Source organism: Schistocerca gregaria, chromosome 7, assembly GCF_023897955.1.
Source record: "Schistocerca gregaria isolate iqSchGreg1 chromosome 7, iqSchGreg1.2, whole genome shotgun sequence".
NCBI lineage: Eukaryota > Metazoa > Arthropoda > Insecta > Orthoptera > Acrididae > Schistocerca > Schistocerca gregaria.
The window spans coordinates 51823150-51839608 of record NC_064926.1 but is presented as its reverse complement, the minus strand read 5'-3'; the positions used below and the strand labels follow the sequence as shown (position 1 = coordinate 51839608).

At 44.9% G+C, this 16459-nt stretch overlaps 1 protein-coding gene across 2 annotated transcripts in view; it reads left to right on the top strand.

Annotated features, from left to right (window-relative positions):
- LOC126281695 (acetylcholine receptor subunit alpha-L1) overlaps positions 1-15564 on the top strand; it is a 601659-nt gene extending 586095 nt beyond the window's left edge. For both annotated transcript variants that reach the window (XM_049980867.1, XM_049980868.1), the window contains exon 8: positions 14597-15564. In XM_049980867.1, coding sequence (XP_049836824.1) covers positions 14597-14788 — 192 coding nt within the window. In that variant the 3' untranslated portion in view covers positions 14789-15564. The remainder of the gene's footprint in view (positions 1-14596) is intronic.
- The last annotated feature ends 895 nt before the right edge of the window (positions 15565-16459 follow it).

Genomic DNA, 16459 nt, shown 5'->3' with positions numbered 1-16459 from the left:
AACGCACTGTCATATCTACGAAGTTTTGCTGCCATACTATAATTACAACCCGCTCTAAGCCTTCGTGATCATCTCCATTTTAAAAACAGCCATGCGGAACATGCTCGCTAAAATAAATAGTGTCATCTAACCATGAAGCTGTGAGGTGGCTAAATGTTGGTTACAGGGCATGTAAAATGCATGTTGTTATGTAACATCTGTTTTAGAAAACTGGTAACGCTTATAGTACAACACTGAAATTATTGTTGTGAGTGTATTATGAATATTTTGGACGCAACTTATTAAATACAAGTACTCCCATGCATGATTACACACTGGGTCGCATGTAATTCAGAAGGCGCATTACGAAAAGATCGGTTTAACTTTGTTGTGACGCCGAGGGGCGGAGCAATTAGGGACTCGCCCTGCTCACTCTTCAGTAGGCAGACCTTCGACAGAGGAAAGTGTAGACGATAATCTCCAACGGTTTACCTTCCCTCACGCACCCACTTTTCACCAGTTGTCCCCCCCCCCCTCCCCCCCCCCCCTTCATCGTCGAACCCTTCTACAGCGCCAGAACGCTGTTTATCCCTCATGTTATACTGCACAAATTTAACATTTGTTCTTGACTCTCATCATTTAACAATAAACCTTAATTTTATATCATTAAAATACTATTTTAATCTCCAGCTCAGACAGGATATTTAGCTACTGCTGTACAAAAATGTGCTACTACACGAATTTCTCACTCTGACTTTATTTATTTTTTATTGGACTATTTAGACTGATGACCGAAGCAATATCATTACTTGATAGGATTAAAACGATATTTGACTAGCCTAAATTTTCTGATATTAAAGCCGTGTGGCAGTCCGTGACTGGTGCCATTACCCGTGTATATTGTGGGCGACACTATTACTTGCTGAGTTATCCAGTCACGACCCACGACCACCCTCGTAGCTTCTGTCTGTCCTGCTTCACAAACTTCACGAGAGCTGTCGCACTTATCTTACTCGGCTAGCAATAATGGATGATAGCTTTTTGGATGTTAAAGGCTGGACGTTAACGGTAGAGGCAGGTACTGGCAAACTAATAGTTTGAGTTTTGTCGGAAGTTGCAACTGGATGGCTCAGCAGGAAACAGCTTTGCCAGCGAACGGGATGGGTCGAGAGTTGAGCAGAAGTTCAGTATACAGGCTTATGGCCTCACGATTGTTCGTTACAACAAGCAACCCAAACTGGAATATCTGCTATGTGATTGTGTATTTTTCCCCTTAATCTCTGAGGGCTGTAGGAGAGTATAGTCCTTTTCAGCGAATGTAGTCAAACCTTGATATATTGAATATCTAGGCAAGGCAAGACGCATTGGATACATCGAAGATCCGATGTAACGAGGTTTCCGAAATAAAATAGTTCACAACCCACCATTTTTACATTACAGTACTGTGATTGTTTGTAGCGTTTGTGTGCGATATAGGCCTATGATTAGTTCTGCTAATATAAAATACTCTGAAGATTGACAAAAAGTGGTACACTTGCCAAATATCGTGCAGGGTACCCGTGAGGACGCCGAAGTGCCGCAATACGACGTGGCATGGACTCGACTTATGTCTGAAGTAGTACTGAAGGGAACTGACACCACGAATCCTGTAAGGCTGTCCGTAAATCCGTAAGAGTACGAGGTGGTGGAGATCTCTTCTGAACAGCACGTTGCAAGGCACCCCAGATACGCTCAATAACGTTCACGTCTGGAGGATTTGGTGAACAGCGGAAGTGTTTAAACTCAAACGAGTTTACCTGGAGCCACTCTGTAGCAATTCCGGACGTGTGGGATGTCGCATTGTCCTGCTGGAATCACCCAAATCCGTCTGCTTCACGTCTGCTGTGCAGCGAGCTACCTTAATTTAAGTATTAACTGTATTTTTCTTACTTGACACTTCTTCTTCCGTGTCTTTTTGCTTTTAGGAAGCTTTAATGGTTCAAATGGTTCAAATGGCTCTGAGGACTATGGGACTTAACATCTATGGTCATCAGTCCCCTAGAACTTAGAACTACTTAAACCTAACTAACCTAAGGACATCACACACATCCATGCCCCAGGCAGGATTCGAACCTGCGACCGTAGCAGTCACGCGGTTCCGGACTGAGCGCCTTAGCCGCGAGACCACCGCGGCCGGCTGAAGCTTTAATTGTCGAGTGCTATTAATAGTGTTCCATAGATTTCGTGTTTGTTTTGAATACAGTCAGAGAGTGTCCCTTTAGTCAGCCATAGAGCCAGTAGTGTAGGTGTCGCCCTAACCGCCGTCTGCTTCACGTCTGCTGTGCAGCGATCTACCTTAATTTAAGTATTAACTGTATTTTTCTTACTTGACACTTCTTCTTCCGTGTGTTTTTGCTTTTAGGAAGCTTTAATTGTCGAGTGCTATGAATAGTGTTCCATAGATTTCGTGTTTGTTTTGAATACAGTCCAGAGACAGGTGGTGCTATTTTCATTGTTTTCTACAAGAAGAGGTTGGCAATCACAGTTTAGTCAATAATCAGCCGCCTTTAGTGAATTAAAAGTTGATTAAGTCTCTTCAGTAAATTGATTCCTTAGGATGGATAGGATATGTGACTGCTGTGTACGGACGCAGGAGGAGCTGGCCTTTCTTCGCGAACAGCTGAGCGTGTTGATGGCCGCGGTCAGCCGTCTTCAGGCTGCTGCCTCGGAGTGTAGCGGCAGTGGGGAGTCTGGTGCGTCGCAAGGTACACCCCAGGTGTTACATGCTTCACCCACTGTCCCTGCTGTCGAGACATTTTCGCGGGTACCGGGCGCTGTTGGGCCACCCTCTCCACAAGGGGAGTGGCGGGTTCAGCGGCGTTCGCGGCGCACGAGGCGGAGGGTCAATGTGGAGGCTGGCCGTGTGGCATCGCCCGCTCTGCCTGTGAGTGGACATGTGGCCGCTCCTTCAGCAAGGTCCGAGCAGGCACACGGGGGGAGGGGTTTATTAGTTATTGGGAGCTCCAACGTTAGGCGGATGATGGGGCACCTTAGGGAAATAGCGCAAAGGTCGGGGAAGAAGGCCAGTGTTCACTCTGTGTTTTTAGGTTAGAGAATTCCCTCCCTAGGCCCGACAAGACGCCTCCTGAGACGCGGCAAGGTAGGAGCAGACAAAATGCAACAGGGAATAACAATATTAATGAGCTAATAGTAAACTGCAGGAGCGTCTATAGAAAGGTCCCAGAACTGCTCTAATTAATAAACGGTCACAACGCCCATATAGTACTAGGGACAGAAAGTTGGCTGAAACCAGACGTAAACAGTAATGAAATCCTAAACTCAGATTGGAATGTATACCGCAGAGATAGGCTGGACAGTGAAGGGGGAGGCGTGTTTATAGCGATAAGAAGTGCAATAGTATCGAAGGAAATTGACGGAGATTCGAATTGTGAAATGATTTGGGTGAAGGTCACGGTTAAAGCAGGCTCAGACATGGTAATTGGATGTCTCTATAGGCCCCCGGGCCCAGAAGCTGTTGTGACTGAGCACGTGCAGACTAATTTGGAAAATATTTCGAGTAGATTTCACCACCATGTTATAGTTCTGGGTGGAGATTAACTTGCCGAATATATACTGGGAGACCCAAACGTTCTTAACAGGTGGCAGGGAAAAAGAATCCAGTGAAATTTTTTTAAGTGCTTTATCTGAAAACTACCTTGAGAAGTTAAACAGAGAACCGACTCGTGGCGATAACATATTAGACCTTCTGGTGACAAACAGACCCGAACTATTTGAATCAGTTAATGCAGAACAGGGAATCAGTGATCATAAAGCGGTTACTGCATCGATGATTTCAGCCGTAAATTTTTCTGTTTAGCAAAAGTGACAAAAAGCAGATTTCAGAGTACTTGATAGCTCAACACAAAAGTTTTGTCTCAAGTACAGATAGGGTTGAGGATCAGTGGACGAAGTTCAAAGCCATCGTACAATATGCGTTAGATGAGTATGTGCCAAGCAAGATCGTAAGAGATGGAAAAGAGCCACCGTGGTACAACAACCGAGTTAGAAAACTACTGCGGAAGCAAAGGGTACTTCACAGCAAACATAAACATAGCCAAAGCCTTGCAGACAAACAAAAATTACGCGAAGCGAAATGTAGTGTGAGGAGGGCTATGCGAGAGGCGTTCAATGAATTCGAAAGTAAACTTCTATGTACTGACTAGGCAGAAAATCCTAAGAAATTTTGGTCCTATGTGAAAGCGGTAGGTGGATCAAAACAAAATGTCCAGACACTCTGTGACCAAAATGGTACTGAAACAGAGGATGACAGACAAAAGGCCGAAATACAAAATGTCTTCTTCCAAAGCTGTTTCACAGAGGAAGACTGCACTGTAGTTCCTTCTCTAGATTGTCGCACAAATGACAAAATGGTAGATATCGAAATTGATGACAGAGGGATAGAAAAACAATTAAAATCGCTCAAAAGAGGAAAGGCCGCTGGAACTGATGGGATACCAGTTCGATTTTACACAGAGTACGCGAAGGAATTTGCCCCCCTTCTTGCAGCGGTGTACCGTAGGTCTCTAGAAGAGCGAAGCGTTCCAAAGGATTGGAAAAGGGCACAGGTCATCCACGTTTTCAAGAAGGGACGTCGAACAGATGTGCAGAACTATAGACCTATATCTCTAACGTCGATCAGTTGTAGAATTTTGGAACACGTATTATGTTCGAGTATAATGACTTTTCTGGAGACTGGAAATCTACTCTGTAGGAATCAGCATGGGTTTCGAAAAAGACGGTCGTGTGAAACCCAGCTCGCGCTATTTGTCCACGAGACTCAGAGGGCCATAGACACGGGTTCACAGTTAGATGCCGTGTTTCTTGACTTCCGCAAGGCGTTTGACACAGTTCCCCACAGTCGTTTAATGAACAAAGTAAGAGCATACGGACTATCACACCAATTGTGTGATTGGATTGAGGAGTTCCTAGATAACAGAACGCAGCATGTCATTCTCAATGGAGAGAAGTCTTCCGAAGTAAGAGTGATTTCAGGTGTGCCGCAGGGGAGTGTCATAGGACCGTTGCTATTCACAATATACATAAATGACCTGGTGGATGACATCGGAAGTTCACTGAGGCTTTTTGCAGATGATGCTGTGGTGTATCGAGAGGTTGCAACAATGAAAAATTGTACGGAAATGTAGGAGGATCTGCAGCGAATTGACGCATGGTGCAGGGAATGGCAATTTAATCTCAATGTAGACAAGTGTAATGTGCTGAGAATACATAGAAAGATAGATCCCTTATATTGAGCTACAAAATAGCAGGTCAGCAACTGGAAGCAGTTAATTCCATAAATTATCTGAGAGTACGCATTCGGAGTGATTTAAAATGGAATGATCATATTAAGTTGATCGTCGGTAAAGTAGATGCCAGACTGAGATTCATTGAAAGAATCCTAAGGAAATGCAATCCGAAAACAAAGGAAGTAGGCTACAGTACTCTTGTTCGCCCAGTGCTTGAAAACTGCTCAACAGTGTGGGATCCGTACTACATAGGGTTGATAGAAGAGATGGAGAAGATCCAACGGAGAGCAGCGCGCTTCGTTACAGGATCATTTAGTAATCGCGAAAGCCTTACGGAGATGATAGATAAACTCCAGTGGAAGACTCTGCAGGAGAGACGCTCAGTAGCTCGGTACGGGCTTTTGTTAATGTTTCGAGAACATACATTCACCGAAGAGTCAAGCAGTATATTTCTCCCTCCTACGTATATCTCGCGAAGAGACCATGAGGATAAAATCAGAGAGATTAGAGCCCACAGAGGAGCATACCGACAATCCTTCTTTCCACGAACAATACGAGACTGGAATAGAAGGGAGAACCGATAGAGGTACTCAGGGTATCCACCGCCACACACCGTCAGGTGGCTTGCGGAGTATGGATGTAGATGTAGATGTAGATGTAGATGAACATGAGTGGACGCAGATGATCAGACAGGATGCTTACATACGTGTCGCCTGTCAGAGTCGTATCCAGACGTATCAGAGATCCCATACCACTCCAACTGCACACACTCCATACCATTATAGAGCCTCCACCAGCGTGAACAGTCCCCTGCCGACATACAGTGTCCTTTGATTCATGAGGTTCACGTCATACCTGTACCTTTCGAGCAGCTCGATACAATTTGAAACGAACTCGTGCGAGCAGGTAACACGTTTCCAGTCATCAACAGCCCAATGTCAGTGTTGAAGGGCTCAGGCGAGACGAAAGCTTTGTATCGTGCACGCAATGAGGGTACACCCATGGGCCTTCGGCTCCGAAAGTCCACATTGATGATGTTTCGTTCACACTCTGACACTTGTTGAGAGTCTAGCACTGAAATCATCAGCAATTTAGGGAAAGTTTGCACTTCTGCCACGTTGAACGGTTCTCATCAGTCGTCGTTGGTCCGTTGCAGGATCTTTTTCCGGTCGCAGCGATGTCGGAGATTTGATATTTTGACGGATTCCTGATATTCTCGGTACACTAGTGAAATGTACGCGAAAATCCCCACTCTATTGCTACCTCGAAGATGCTGCCTCCCATCGCTCATGCCACGACTATAACACCACGTTCAAACTCACTTAAATCTTAAAAACCTACCACTGTAGCAGCAGTAATCTATCTAACAACTGCGTTAGACACTTGTTGTTGTTGTGTTCTTCAGTCCTGAGACTGGTTTGATGCAGCTCTACATGCTACTCTATGCTGTGCAAGCTTATTCATCTCCCAGTACCTACTGCAACCTACATCATTCTGAATTTGCTTAGTATATTCATCTCTTGGTCTCCCTCAACGAGTTTTACCCTCCACGCTGCCCCCCCCCCCCCCCCCCAACACTAAACTGATGATTCCTTGTTGCCTCAGAACATGTCCTACCAACCGATCCCTTCTTCTAGTCAAGTTGTGCCACAAACTCCTATTCTCCCCAATTCTATTCAATACCTCCTCATTAGTTAAGTGATCTGTCCATCTAATCTTCAGCATTCTTCTGTAACACCACATTTCGAAAGCTTCTATTCTCTTCTTGTCCAAACTACTTATCGTCCATGTTTCACTACCATATATGGCTACACTCCATACAAATACTTTCAGAAACGACTTCCTTACCCTTAAAGCTATACTCGATGTTAACAAATTTCTCTTCTTCAGAAACGATTTCCTTGCCATTGCCATTCTTCTTTTTATATCCTCTCTACTTCGACCATCATCAGTTATTTTGCTCCCCAAATATCATCACCAGACTACATTCCATTATCCACGTTTTTCTTTTGTTGATGTTCATCTTATATCCTCCTTTCTAGGCACTGTCCATTCCGTTCAACCGCTCTTCCAGGTCCTTTGCTGTCTGTGACAGAATTACCTTATCATCGACATACCTCAAATATTTCATTTCTTTTCCATGGATTTTAATACCTACTCTGAATTTTTGGTTTGTTTCCTTTACTCCTTGCTCAATACATAGATTGAATAACATCGGTGAGAGGCTACAAACCTGTCTCACTCCCTTCCCAACCGCTGCTTCCCTTTCATGCCCCTCGACTCTTATAACTGCCTTTTCCTTCTGTACAAATTGTCAATAGCTTTTCGATAATTTTCACATCTGTCAACACGTGCTTTCTTTGGGGTTAGAGTTATTATATTCTTCTTGAAGTCTGAGGGTATTTCGCCTGTCTCGTACCTCTTGCTCACTAGTTGGTAGAGTTTTGTCAGGACTGGCTCTCTCAAGGCTGTCAGAAGAAGTAATGGAATGTTGTCTACTCCCGGGGCCTTATTTCAGCTTAGGTCTTTCAGTGCTCTGTCAAACTCTTCACGCAGTATCATATCTCCCATTTCATCTTCATCTACATCCTCTTCCATTTCCATAATATTGTCCTCAAGTACATCGTCTTTGTATAGACCCTTCTTTTTTTAGAACTGGGTTTCCATCTGAGCTCTTGATATTCATGCAAGTGGTACCTTTTCTCCAAAGTTCTCTTTAATTTTGCTGTAGGCAGTATCTATCTTACCCCTGGTGATATATGTCTCTACATCCTTACATTTGTCCTCTAGCCATCCCTGCTTAGCCATTTTGCACTTCCTGTCGATCTCATTTTTGAGACGTTTGTATTCCTTTCTACCTGCTCCATTTACTGCATTTTTATATTTTCTCCTTTCATCGATTAACTTCAATATTTCTTCTGTACCCAAGGATTTCTACTAGCCCTCGTCTTTATACCTACTTGCTCCTCTGCTGCCTTCACTATTTCATCCCTCAAAGCTACCCATTCTTCTTCTGCTGTATTTCTTTCTCCCATTCCTGTCAATTGTTCCCTTATGCTCTCCCTGAAACTGTACAACCTCTGGTATAGTCAGTTTATCCAGGTGCCATGTCCTTAAATTCCCACTTTTCTGCAGTTTCTTCAGTTTTAATCTACAGTTCATAACCAATCGTTTGTGGTGAGAGTCCACATCTGCCCCTGGAAATCTCTTACAATTTAAAACCTGGTTCCTAAGTCTGTGTCGTACCATTATATAATCTATCTGATACCTTCTAGTATCAATTCTTGCCTTATATAGGCGTTGCCGACTGCAGCGCCATATTCTGCCTGTTTAAATATATTTGTATTTGAATATTTTGGCGCTTCAGTGTTGAAATCATGAGAGATTGTTATGCTGTTGCAGAGGCAACGGAAAAAGCATGCGAAAGTTCAGAAGAACGCGAAATCCCGAAGATTGGCTAAAATTTACAGACGCGCGAAATTTGGCACGGATTTCAATGCGACATGCCTTTAATAGGTTCCACAACGATACATTGTCTCGAAATTCGGTAGAAAATCCGAAGAAATTCTGGTCGTATGTAAAGTACACAAGCGGCAAGACGCAGTCAATACCTTCGCTGCTCAGTGCCGATGGTACTGTTATCGACGACTGTGCCGCTGAAGCTGAGTTATTGAACGCAGTTTTCCGAAATTCCTTCACCAGGGAAGACGAATGGAATATTCCAGAATTTGAAACACGAACATCTGCTAGCATGAGTTTCTTAGAAGTAGATACCTTAGGGGTTGAGAAGCAACTCAAATCGCTTGATACGGGCAAGTCTTCAGGTCCAGATTGTATACCGATTATGTTCCTTTCAGATTACGCTGATACTATAGCTCCCTACTTAGCACTCATATACAACCGCTCGCTCACCGATAGATCTGTACCTGCAAATTGGAAAATTGCGCAGGTCGCACCAGTGTTTACGAAGGCTAGTTGGAGTAATCCATCGAACTACAGACCTATATCATTGACGTCGGTTTGCAGTAGGGTTTTGGGGCATATACTGTATTCAAACATTATGAATCACCTCGAAGAGAACGATCTATTGATACGTAATCAGCATGGTTTCAGAAAACATCGTTCTTGTGCAACGCAGCTAGCTCTTTATTCGCACGAAATAATGGCCGCTATTGACAGGGTATCTCAAGCTGATTCCGTATTTCTAGATTTCCGGAAAGCTTTTGACACCGTTCCTCACGAGCGACTTCTAATCAAGCTGCGGAGCTATGGGTTATCGTCTCAGTTGTGCGACTGCATTCGTGATTTCCTGTCAGGAAGGTCGCAGTTCGTAGTAATAGAGGGCAAGTCATCGAGTAAAACTGAAGTCATATCAGGTGTTCCCCAGGGAACCGTCCTGGGACCTCTGATGTTCCTGATCTATATAAATGACCTGAGTAACAATCTCAGCAGTTCTCTTAGGTTGTTCGCAGATGATGCTGTAATTTACCGTCTAGTAAAGTCATCCGAAGACAAGTATCAGTTGCAAAGCGATTTAGAAAAAATTGCTGTATGGTGTGGCAGGTGGCAGTTGACGCTAAATAACGAGAAGTGTGAGGTGATCCAGATGAGTTCCAATAGAAATCCGTTGGAATTCGATTACTCTGTAAATAGTACAGTTCCCAAGGCTGTCAATTTAACTAAGTACCTGAGTGTAAAAATTACGAATAACTTCAGTTGGAAAGACGACATAGTCAATATTGTGGGGAAGGCGAGCCAAAGGTTGCGTTTCGTTGACAGGACACTTAGAACATGCAACAAGTCCAGTAATGGGACAGCTTACACTACACTCGTACGTTCTCTGTTAGAATATTGCTGCGCGGTGTGGGATACTTACCAGGTGGGCTTGACGGAGGACATCGAAAGGGGGCAAAAAGGGCAGCTCTTTTTGTATTATCACGTAATACGGGAGAGAGTGTGGCAGATATGATACGCGAGTTGGGATGGAAGTCATTAAAGCAAAGACATATTTCGTCGCGGCGAGATCTATCTACGAAATTTCAGTCACCAACTTTCTCTTCCGAATGCGAAAATATTTTGTTGAGCCCAACCTACATAGGTACGAATGATCATCAAAATAAAATAAGAGAAATCAGAGCTCGAACAGAAAGGTTTAGGTGTTCGTTTTTCCCGCGCGCTGTTCGGGAGTGGAATGGTAGGGAGATAGCATGATTGTGGTTCGAAGAACCCTCTGTCAAGCACTTAAATGTGAACTGCAGAGTAATCATGCAGACGTAGATGTAGATTCGCATATACCACTGAATGCATCAGAAAAATTCTATCCTTGCAGGAGGTAAAGTTGAGGAGAAATGACGTCAGAAACACTTAAATGCGTGAAAAACTGCAGCAGCATACCCGTCATTTTAATTTATTGCTTCGTAGTACTAACAACATTCGCTACAAATCGCAGCCACATGTACAGCTGAATGTACGTGAAAGATTATATCACTGCACAGCCCAAAGTTCAGGAGATATGACATAACAAACACTGAGCTGCGTGAAAATGAAACTGCAGTTCGAATTTGGCTAGAGATACAGGTGTAATATGTGAACAAATACACTCCTGGAAATTGAAATAAGAACACCGTGAATTCATTGTCCCAGGAAGGGGAAACTTTATTGACACATTCCTGGGGTCAGATACATCACATGATCACACTGACAGAACCACAGGCACATACACACAGGCAACAGAGCATGCACAATGTCGGCACTAGTACAGTGTATATCCACATTTCGCAGCAATGCAGGCTGCTATTCTCCCATGAAGACGATCGTAGAGATGCTGGATGTAGTCCTGTGGAACGGCTTGCCATGCCATTTCCACCTGGCGCCTCAGTTGGACCAGCGTTCGTGCTGGACGTGCAGACCGCGTGAGACGACGCTTCATCTAGTCCCAAACATGCTCAATGGGAGACAGATCCGGAGATCTTGCTGGCCAGGGTAGTTGACTTACACCTTCTAGAGCACGTTGGGTGGCACGGGATACATGCGGACGTGCATTGTCCTGTTGGAACAGCAAGTTCCCTTGCCGGTCTAGGAATGGTAGAACGATGGGTTCGATAACGGTTTGGATGTACCGAGCACTATTCAGTGTCCCCTCGACGATCACCAGAGGTGTATGGCCAGTGTAGGAGATCGCTCCCCACACCATGATGCCGGGTGTTGGCCCTGTGCGCCTCGGTCGTATGCAGTCCTGATTGTGGCGCTCACCTGCACGGCGCCAAACACGCATACGACCATCATTGGCACCAAGGCAGAAGCGACTCTCATCGCTGAAGACGACACGTCTCCATTCGTCCCTCCATTCATGCCTGTCGCGACACCACTGGAGGCGGGCTGCACGATGTTGGGGCGTGAGCGGAAGACGGCCTAACGGTGTGCGGGACCGTAGCCCAGCTTCATGGAGACGGTTGCAAATGGTCCTCGCCGATACCCCAGGAGCAACAGTGTCCCTAATTTGCTGGGAAGTGGCGGTGCGCTCCCCGTCGGCACTGCGTAGGATCCTACGGTCTTGGCGTGCATCCGTGCGTCGCTGCGGTCCGGTCCCAGGTCGACGGGCACGTGCACCTTCCGCCGACCACTGGCGACAACATCGATGTACTGTGGAGACCTCACGCCCCACGTGTTGAGCAATTCGGCGGTACGTCCACCCGGCCTCCCGCATGCCCATTATACGCCCTCGCTCAAAGTCCGTCAACTGCACATACGGTTCAAGTCCACGCTGTCGCGGCATGCTACCAGTGTTAAAGACTGCGATGGAGCTCCGTATGCCACGGCAAACTGGCTGACACTGACGACGGCGGTGCACAAATGCTGCGCAGCTAGCGCCATTCGACGGTCAACACCGCGGTTCCTGGTGTGTCCGCTGTGCCGTGCGTGTGATCATTGCTTGTACAGCCCTCTCGCAGTGTCCAGAGCAAGTATGGTGGGTCTGACACACTGGTGTCAATGTGTTCTTTCTTCCATTTCCAGGAGTGTACATTTGAAATGTGTTGAATGTGTGTGAAATATATTTGTAATGTGCTTACGTGGGCGAAGCCATGGGTAAAACGCTCATCCTAAACCCCTGGCATGACTTCAACCAAATTTGTCATCTTGATTACCATATGGAGTGAAGTACTTTGTGGGTGAGAATCAGCGCATCCTATTGTGGTGAGCGTGATAACGTGGAGAGCTAAGGGGGAATGAGGAGAAGGACAGGCAGTGGGAGAAGGAGGTGCTACACGCAGACAGAGGAGGAGGATATTTACAGAGAGAGGGGAAGGGAGAAGGGGAAATGGACAGAGAGAGAGAGAGGAGAGGAGGTGGTAGACAGAGAAAGGGAAGAGAAGGAGATGAACAGAGAAATGAAGGGAGAGGAAATGGGAAAGGGGGAAGGAGGAGATGAACAAAGATAAGAGGAGCTGAAGCTGGAGCGGGGACACGGAGATGGACAAAAGTGGAAGTAGCAGATGGAGAGGGATTTGGGAGAAAATGGATTGAGACAGGGGGAGCGGGAGATGAACAGAGAGGAGATAAAGCAGGAGATGGTGTAATGGCTGGATAGAATATGGACCCTGGCGACACTCGGTATTCCGCTAGTTCCGACTAAATGAAATATATATCCAGGTGACTCAGCTAGTTCCGTTAACATATGTAAAATGTCGTCTTCTACATCTACATCCATCTACATCCATACTCCACAAGCCACCTGACGGTGTGTGGCGGAGGATACCCTATCGGTTCTCCTTTCTAGTTCAGTCTCGTATTGTTCGTGGAAAGAAGGATTGTCGGTATGCCTCTGTGTCGGCTCTAATCTCTCTGACTTTATCCTCATGGTCTCTTCGCGAGATACACGTAGGAGGGAGCAATATACTACTTGACTCCTCGGTGAAGGTATGTTCTCGAAACTTCAACAAGAGCACGTATCGAGTTACTGAGCGTCTCTCCTGCAGAGTCTTCCACTGGAGTTTATCCATCATCTCCGTAAAGCTTTCGCGATTACTAAATGATGCTGTAACGAAGCGCGCTGCTCTCCGTTGGATCTTCTCTATCTCTTGTATCAACATTATATGGTACTTCCTTTGTTTTCGGATTGCATTTCCTTAGGATTCTTCCAATAAATCTCAGTCTGGCATCTGCTTTACCGACGATCAACTTTATATGATCATTCCATTTTAAATCACACCTAATGTGTACTCCCAGATAATTTACGGAATTAACTGCTTCCAGTTGCTGACCTGCTATTTTGCAGCTAAATGATGAGGTATCTTTCTTTCTATGTATTCGCTGCACATTACACTTGTATACATTGAGATTCAGTGCCATTCCCTGCATTATGCGTCAATTCGCTGCAGATCCTCCTGCATTTCAGTACCACAGCATCATTCGCAAAAAGCCTCAGTGAACTTCCGATGTCATCCACAAGGTCATTTATGTATATTGTGAGTAGCAACGGTCCTACGACACTCCCCTGCTGCACACCTGAAATCACTCTTACTTCGGAAGACTTCTCTCCATTGAGAATGACATACTGCGTTCTGTTATCTAGGAACTCTTCAATCCAATCATACAATTGGTCTGATAGTCCATATGCTCTTACTTTGTTCATTAAACGACTGTGGGGAACTGTATCGAACACCTTGCGGAAGTCGAGAAACACGCCATCTACCTGGGAAACCTTGTCTATGGCCCTCTGAGTCTCGTGGACGAACAGCGCGAGCTAGGTTTCACACGATCGTCTTTTTCCAAAACCATGCTGATTCCTACAGAGTAGATTTCGTCTCCAGAAAAGTCATTATACTGGAACATAATACGTGTTCCAAAATTCTACAACTGATGGACTTTAGAGATATAGGTCTATAGTAGTGCACATCCGTTCGATGTCCCTTCTTGAAAATGGGGACGATCTGTGTCTTTTCCAATCCTTTGGAACGCTACGCTCTTCTACGGTACACCGCTGCAAGAAGGGGGGCAAGTTCCTTCGAGTACTGTGTGTAAAATCGAACTGATATCCCATCAGGTCCAACGGTCTTTCCTCTTTTGAGCGATTTTAATTGTTTCTCTATCCCTCTGTCGTCTATTTCGATATGAACCATCTGTGCGACAATCTAGAGAAGGAACTACAGTGCAGTTCGTTGAGCAAGGACTCACTATTTGGAACGATTATTTATTCTGACTAATGTGATTTGGTCTCAGCTTGTTTTGTAGTTTTTAGCGTCCCCTCTGTCGGATCTTGCCACCCTATCGGAATGGCACCAGTAGAGAGCACGACGAAAGACGATACCTCAACTGAAGCGTTGTCGTTGCAGGAGGACCAGGATTGGGGCTTCGTGGCGATGGTGCTGGACCGGCTGTTCCTGTGGATCTTCACCATCGCCTCCATCGTGGGCACCTTCGCCATCCTGTGCGAGGCTCCAGCTCTGTACGACGACACGAAGCCCATCGACATGGAGCTGTCGTCGGTGGCCCAGCAGCAGTTCCTGCCGGACATCGATTTCTAGTCGACCACCGTCGACTCCCGACCCTCTTAAGGCGCGGGCTCCACGAGACGTGTGTTTGCGACGAGCTGACACCCCCGAGATCTGGGATCACGACGAGGGCGAACGGCACCAAGATCGAAAAATAAAAGCAGTCTGCTTTTGTGCTGAATCTGTCTACACCAGCGAATCGTAGTAATGCTAGTGGACTCCGCTGCCAGTTTACGCTGTCGTGTTGACCCATATTTCAGTCAGCGTGGAGCTGACTATCTGACAGTCTGAAACTTAATCCAGTTACCTCCACCTGAAGCCAAAGATATTTCATTATTGCGAGATGGTGTGTCCCATGCCACTCCGTAATTCACAATATACGAAGAATCACACCACTGCTGTGTTGCAAGTAACTTCAAAAATTGATTACTGGTTGAATATGAAAACCATGCGGGTAAAAGGTCCTTAGTCTTTTGACATCAGTGAAGTTTCCTTCCACTGGGAATATGTTAGATCTCTGCTGTATCTTATAACAGCTCAACAGAATATTTTACAATAGATACAGTGATGGACACCGTAAATAGGTACCAGTTTTTAAACTGTAACCCCCTATTCAGAACTTGTTTCTGAATTTCCATATCAGAATTACATTGAGACAAGAGTTTTGTATTTCAGGTATGGAGTGAATGAGCTTTATACTTGGGGCTTCTGACTTAATGGACCCGTATGTGACACAGGTATTCGAATGGTACATAAATAATTTAAGCATTTTTCATACATCATCGTCATCGTTCATGAAACAGCTGTTTATGAACTGAGACGGATAAAAGGTATTATGCACATTCAGATCTTGCCTACGCGGATATGTACATGAAAATCCAGTGCGATCTTACGCACTGATCAGGAGGAAATATTCTAAAAAAACTGTATTTTACATTTATGAACAAGTACTTCAATTTTTTTAAAGTAGTTAGTAATCTTGACGTTAAGAGTGTATTCTTCAGATACTCGCAGATATGAAGTATAAACGCACACACGACTACGCCACAAAACATCGAAAGATCCGGAAGCAGCTGCAGGGCGATAACTGTAACACATTATGATAATGCTAGTGTTCGTTAATGTATCTACATACACGTAGGCTGCGCTGTAACAAATGCATTTATTGATGGTATTACGAAGAGATATGTATTGATACTGAAGGCAAGTCGACTGCAATATTTATCATTCGTCCAAATTTCGCAAAGCTGATGCCTTACTTGGCAAATGTAATGTGAGATGAGCACGTAAGTTACTGAATGAATCTAATAACAACATTCCGCTATAGATCTACATTTTGCCCTTGTAAGGGCAGCTCATCGCACACTTCCTGCCAAAACCACCGCAAAATTGCCTGAAAGCTGTGTAACATAAAATTTTAGTCAAGTATAAAACATATATCACGCGGCTCTTTTGTTTTTCGATTGAAACGGATTTTCTTTTGTTTGCATTTTACGTGAAACTGAGGAAAGCCTCATTCCCTTTCTTCACACTGTTCCACGAGTAACGGAACTGGAACTTGTAGATTCAAAGTTCGTCACTGAAATACGACGTATTAGTACTACCGAACCGCACGTGTTGCAGGATATAACATTAGGTTGATGAATGTGGCCCACGAATCACGAGGTATTGAATCATAATTCCAAAGTATTTAATCATATTTAA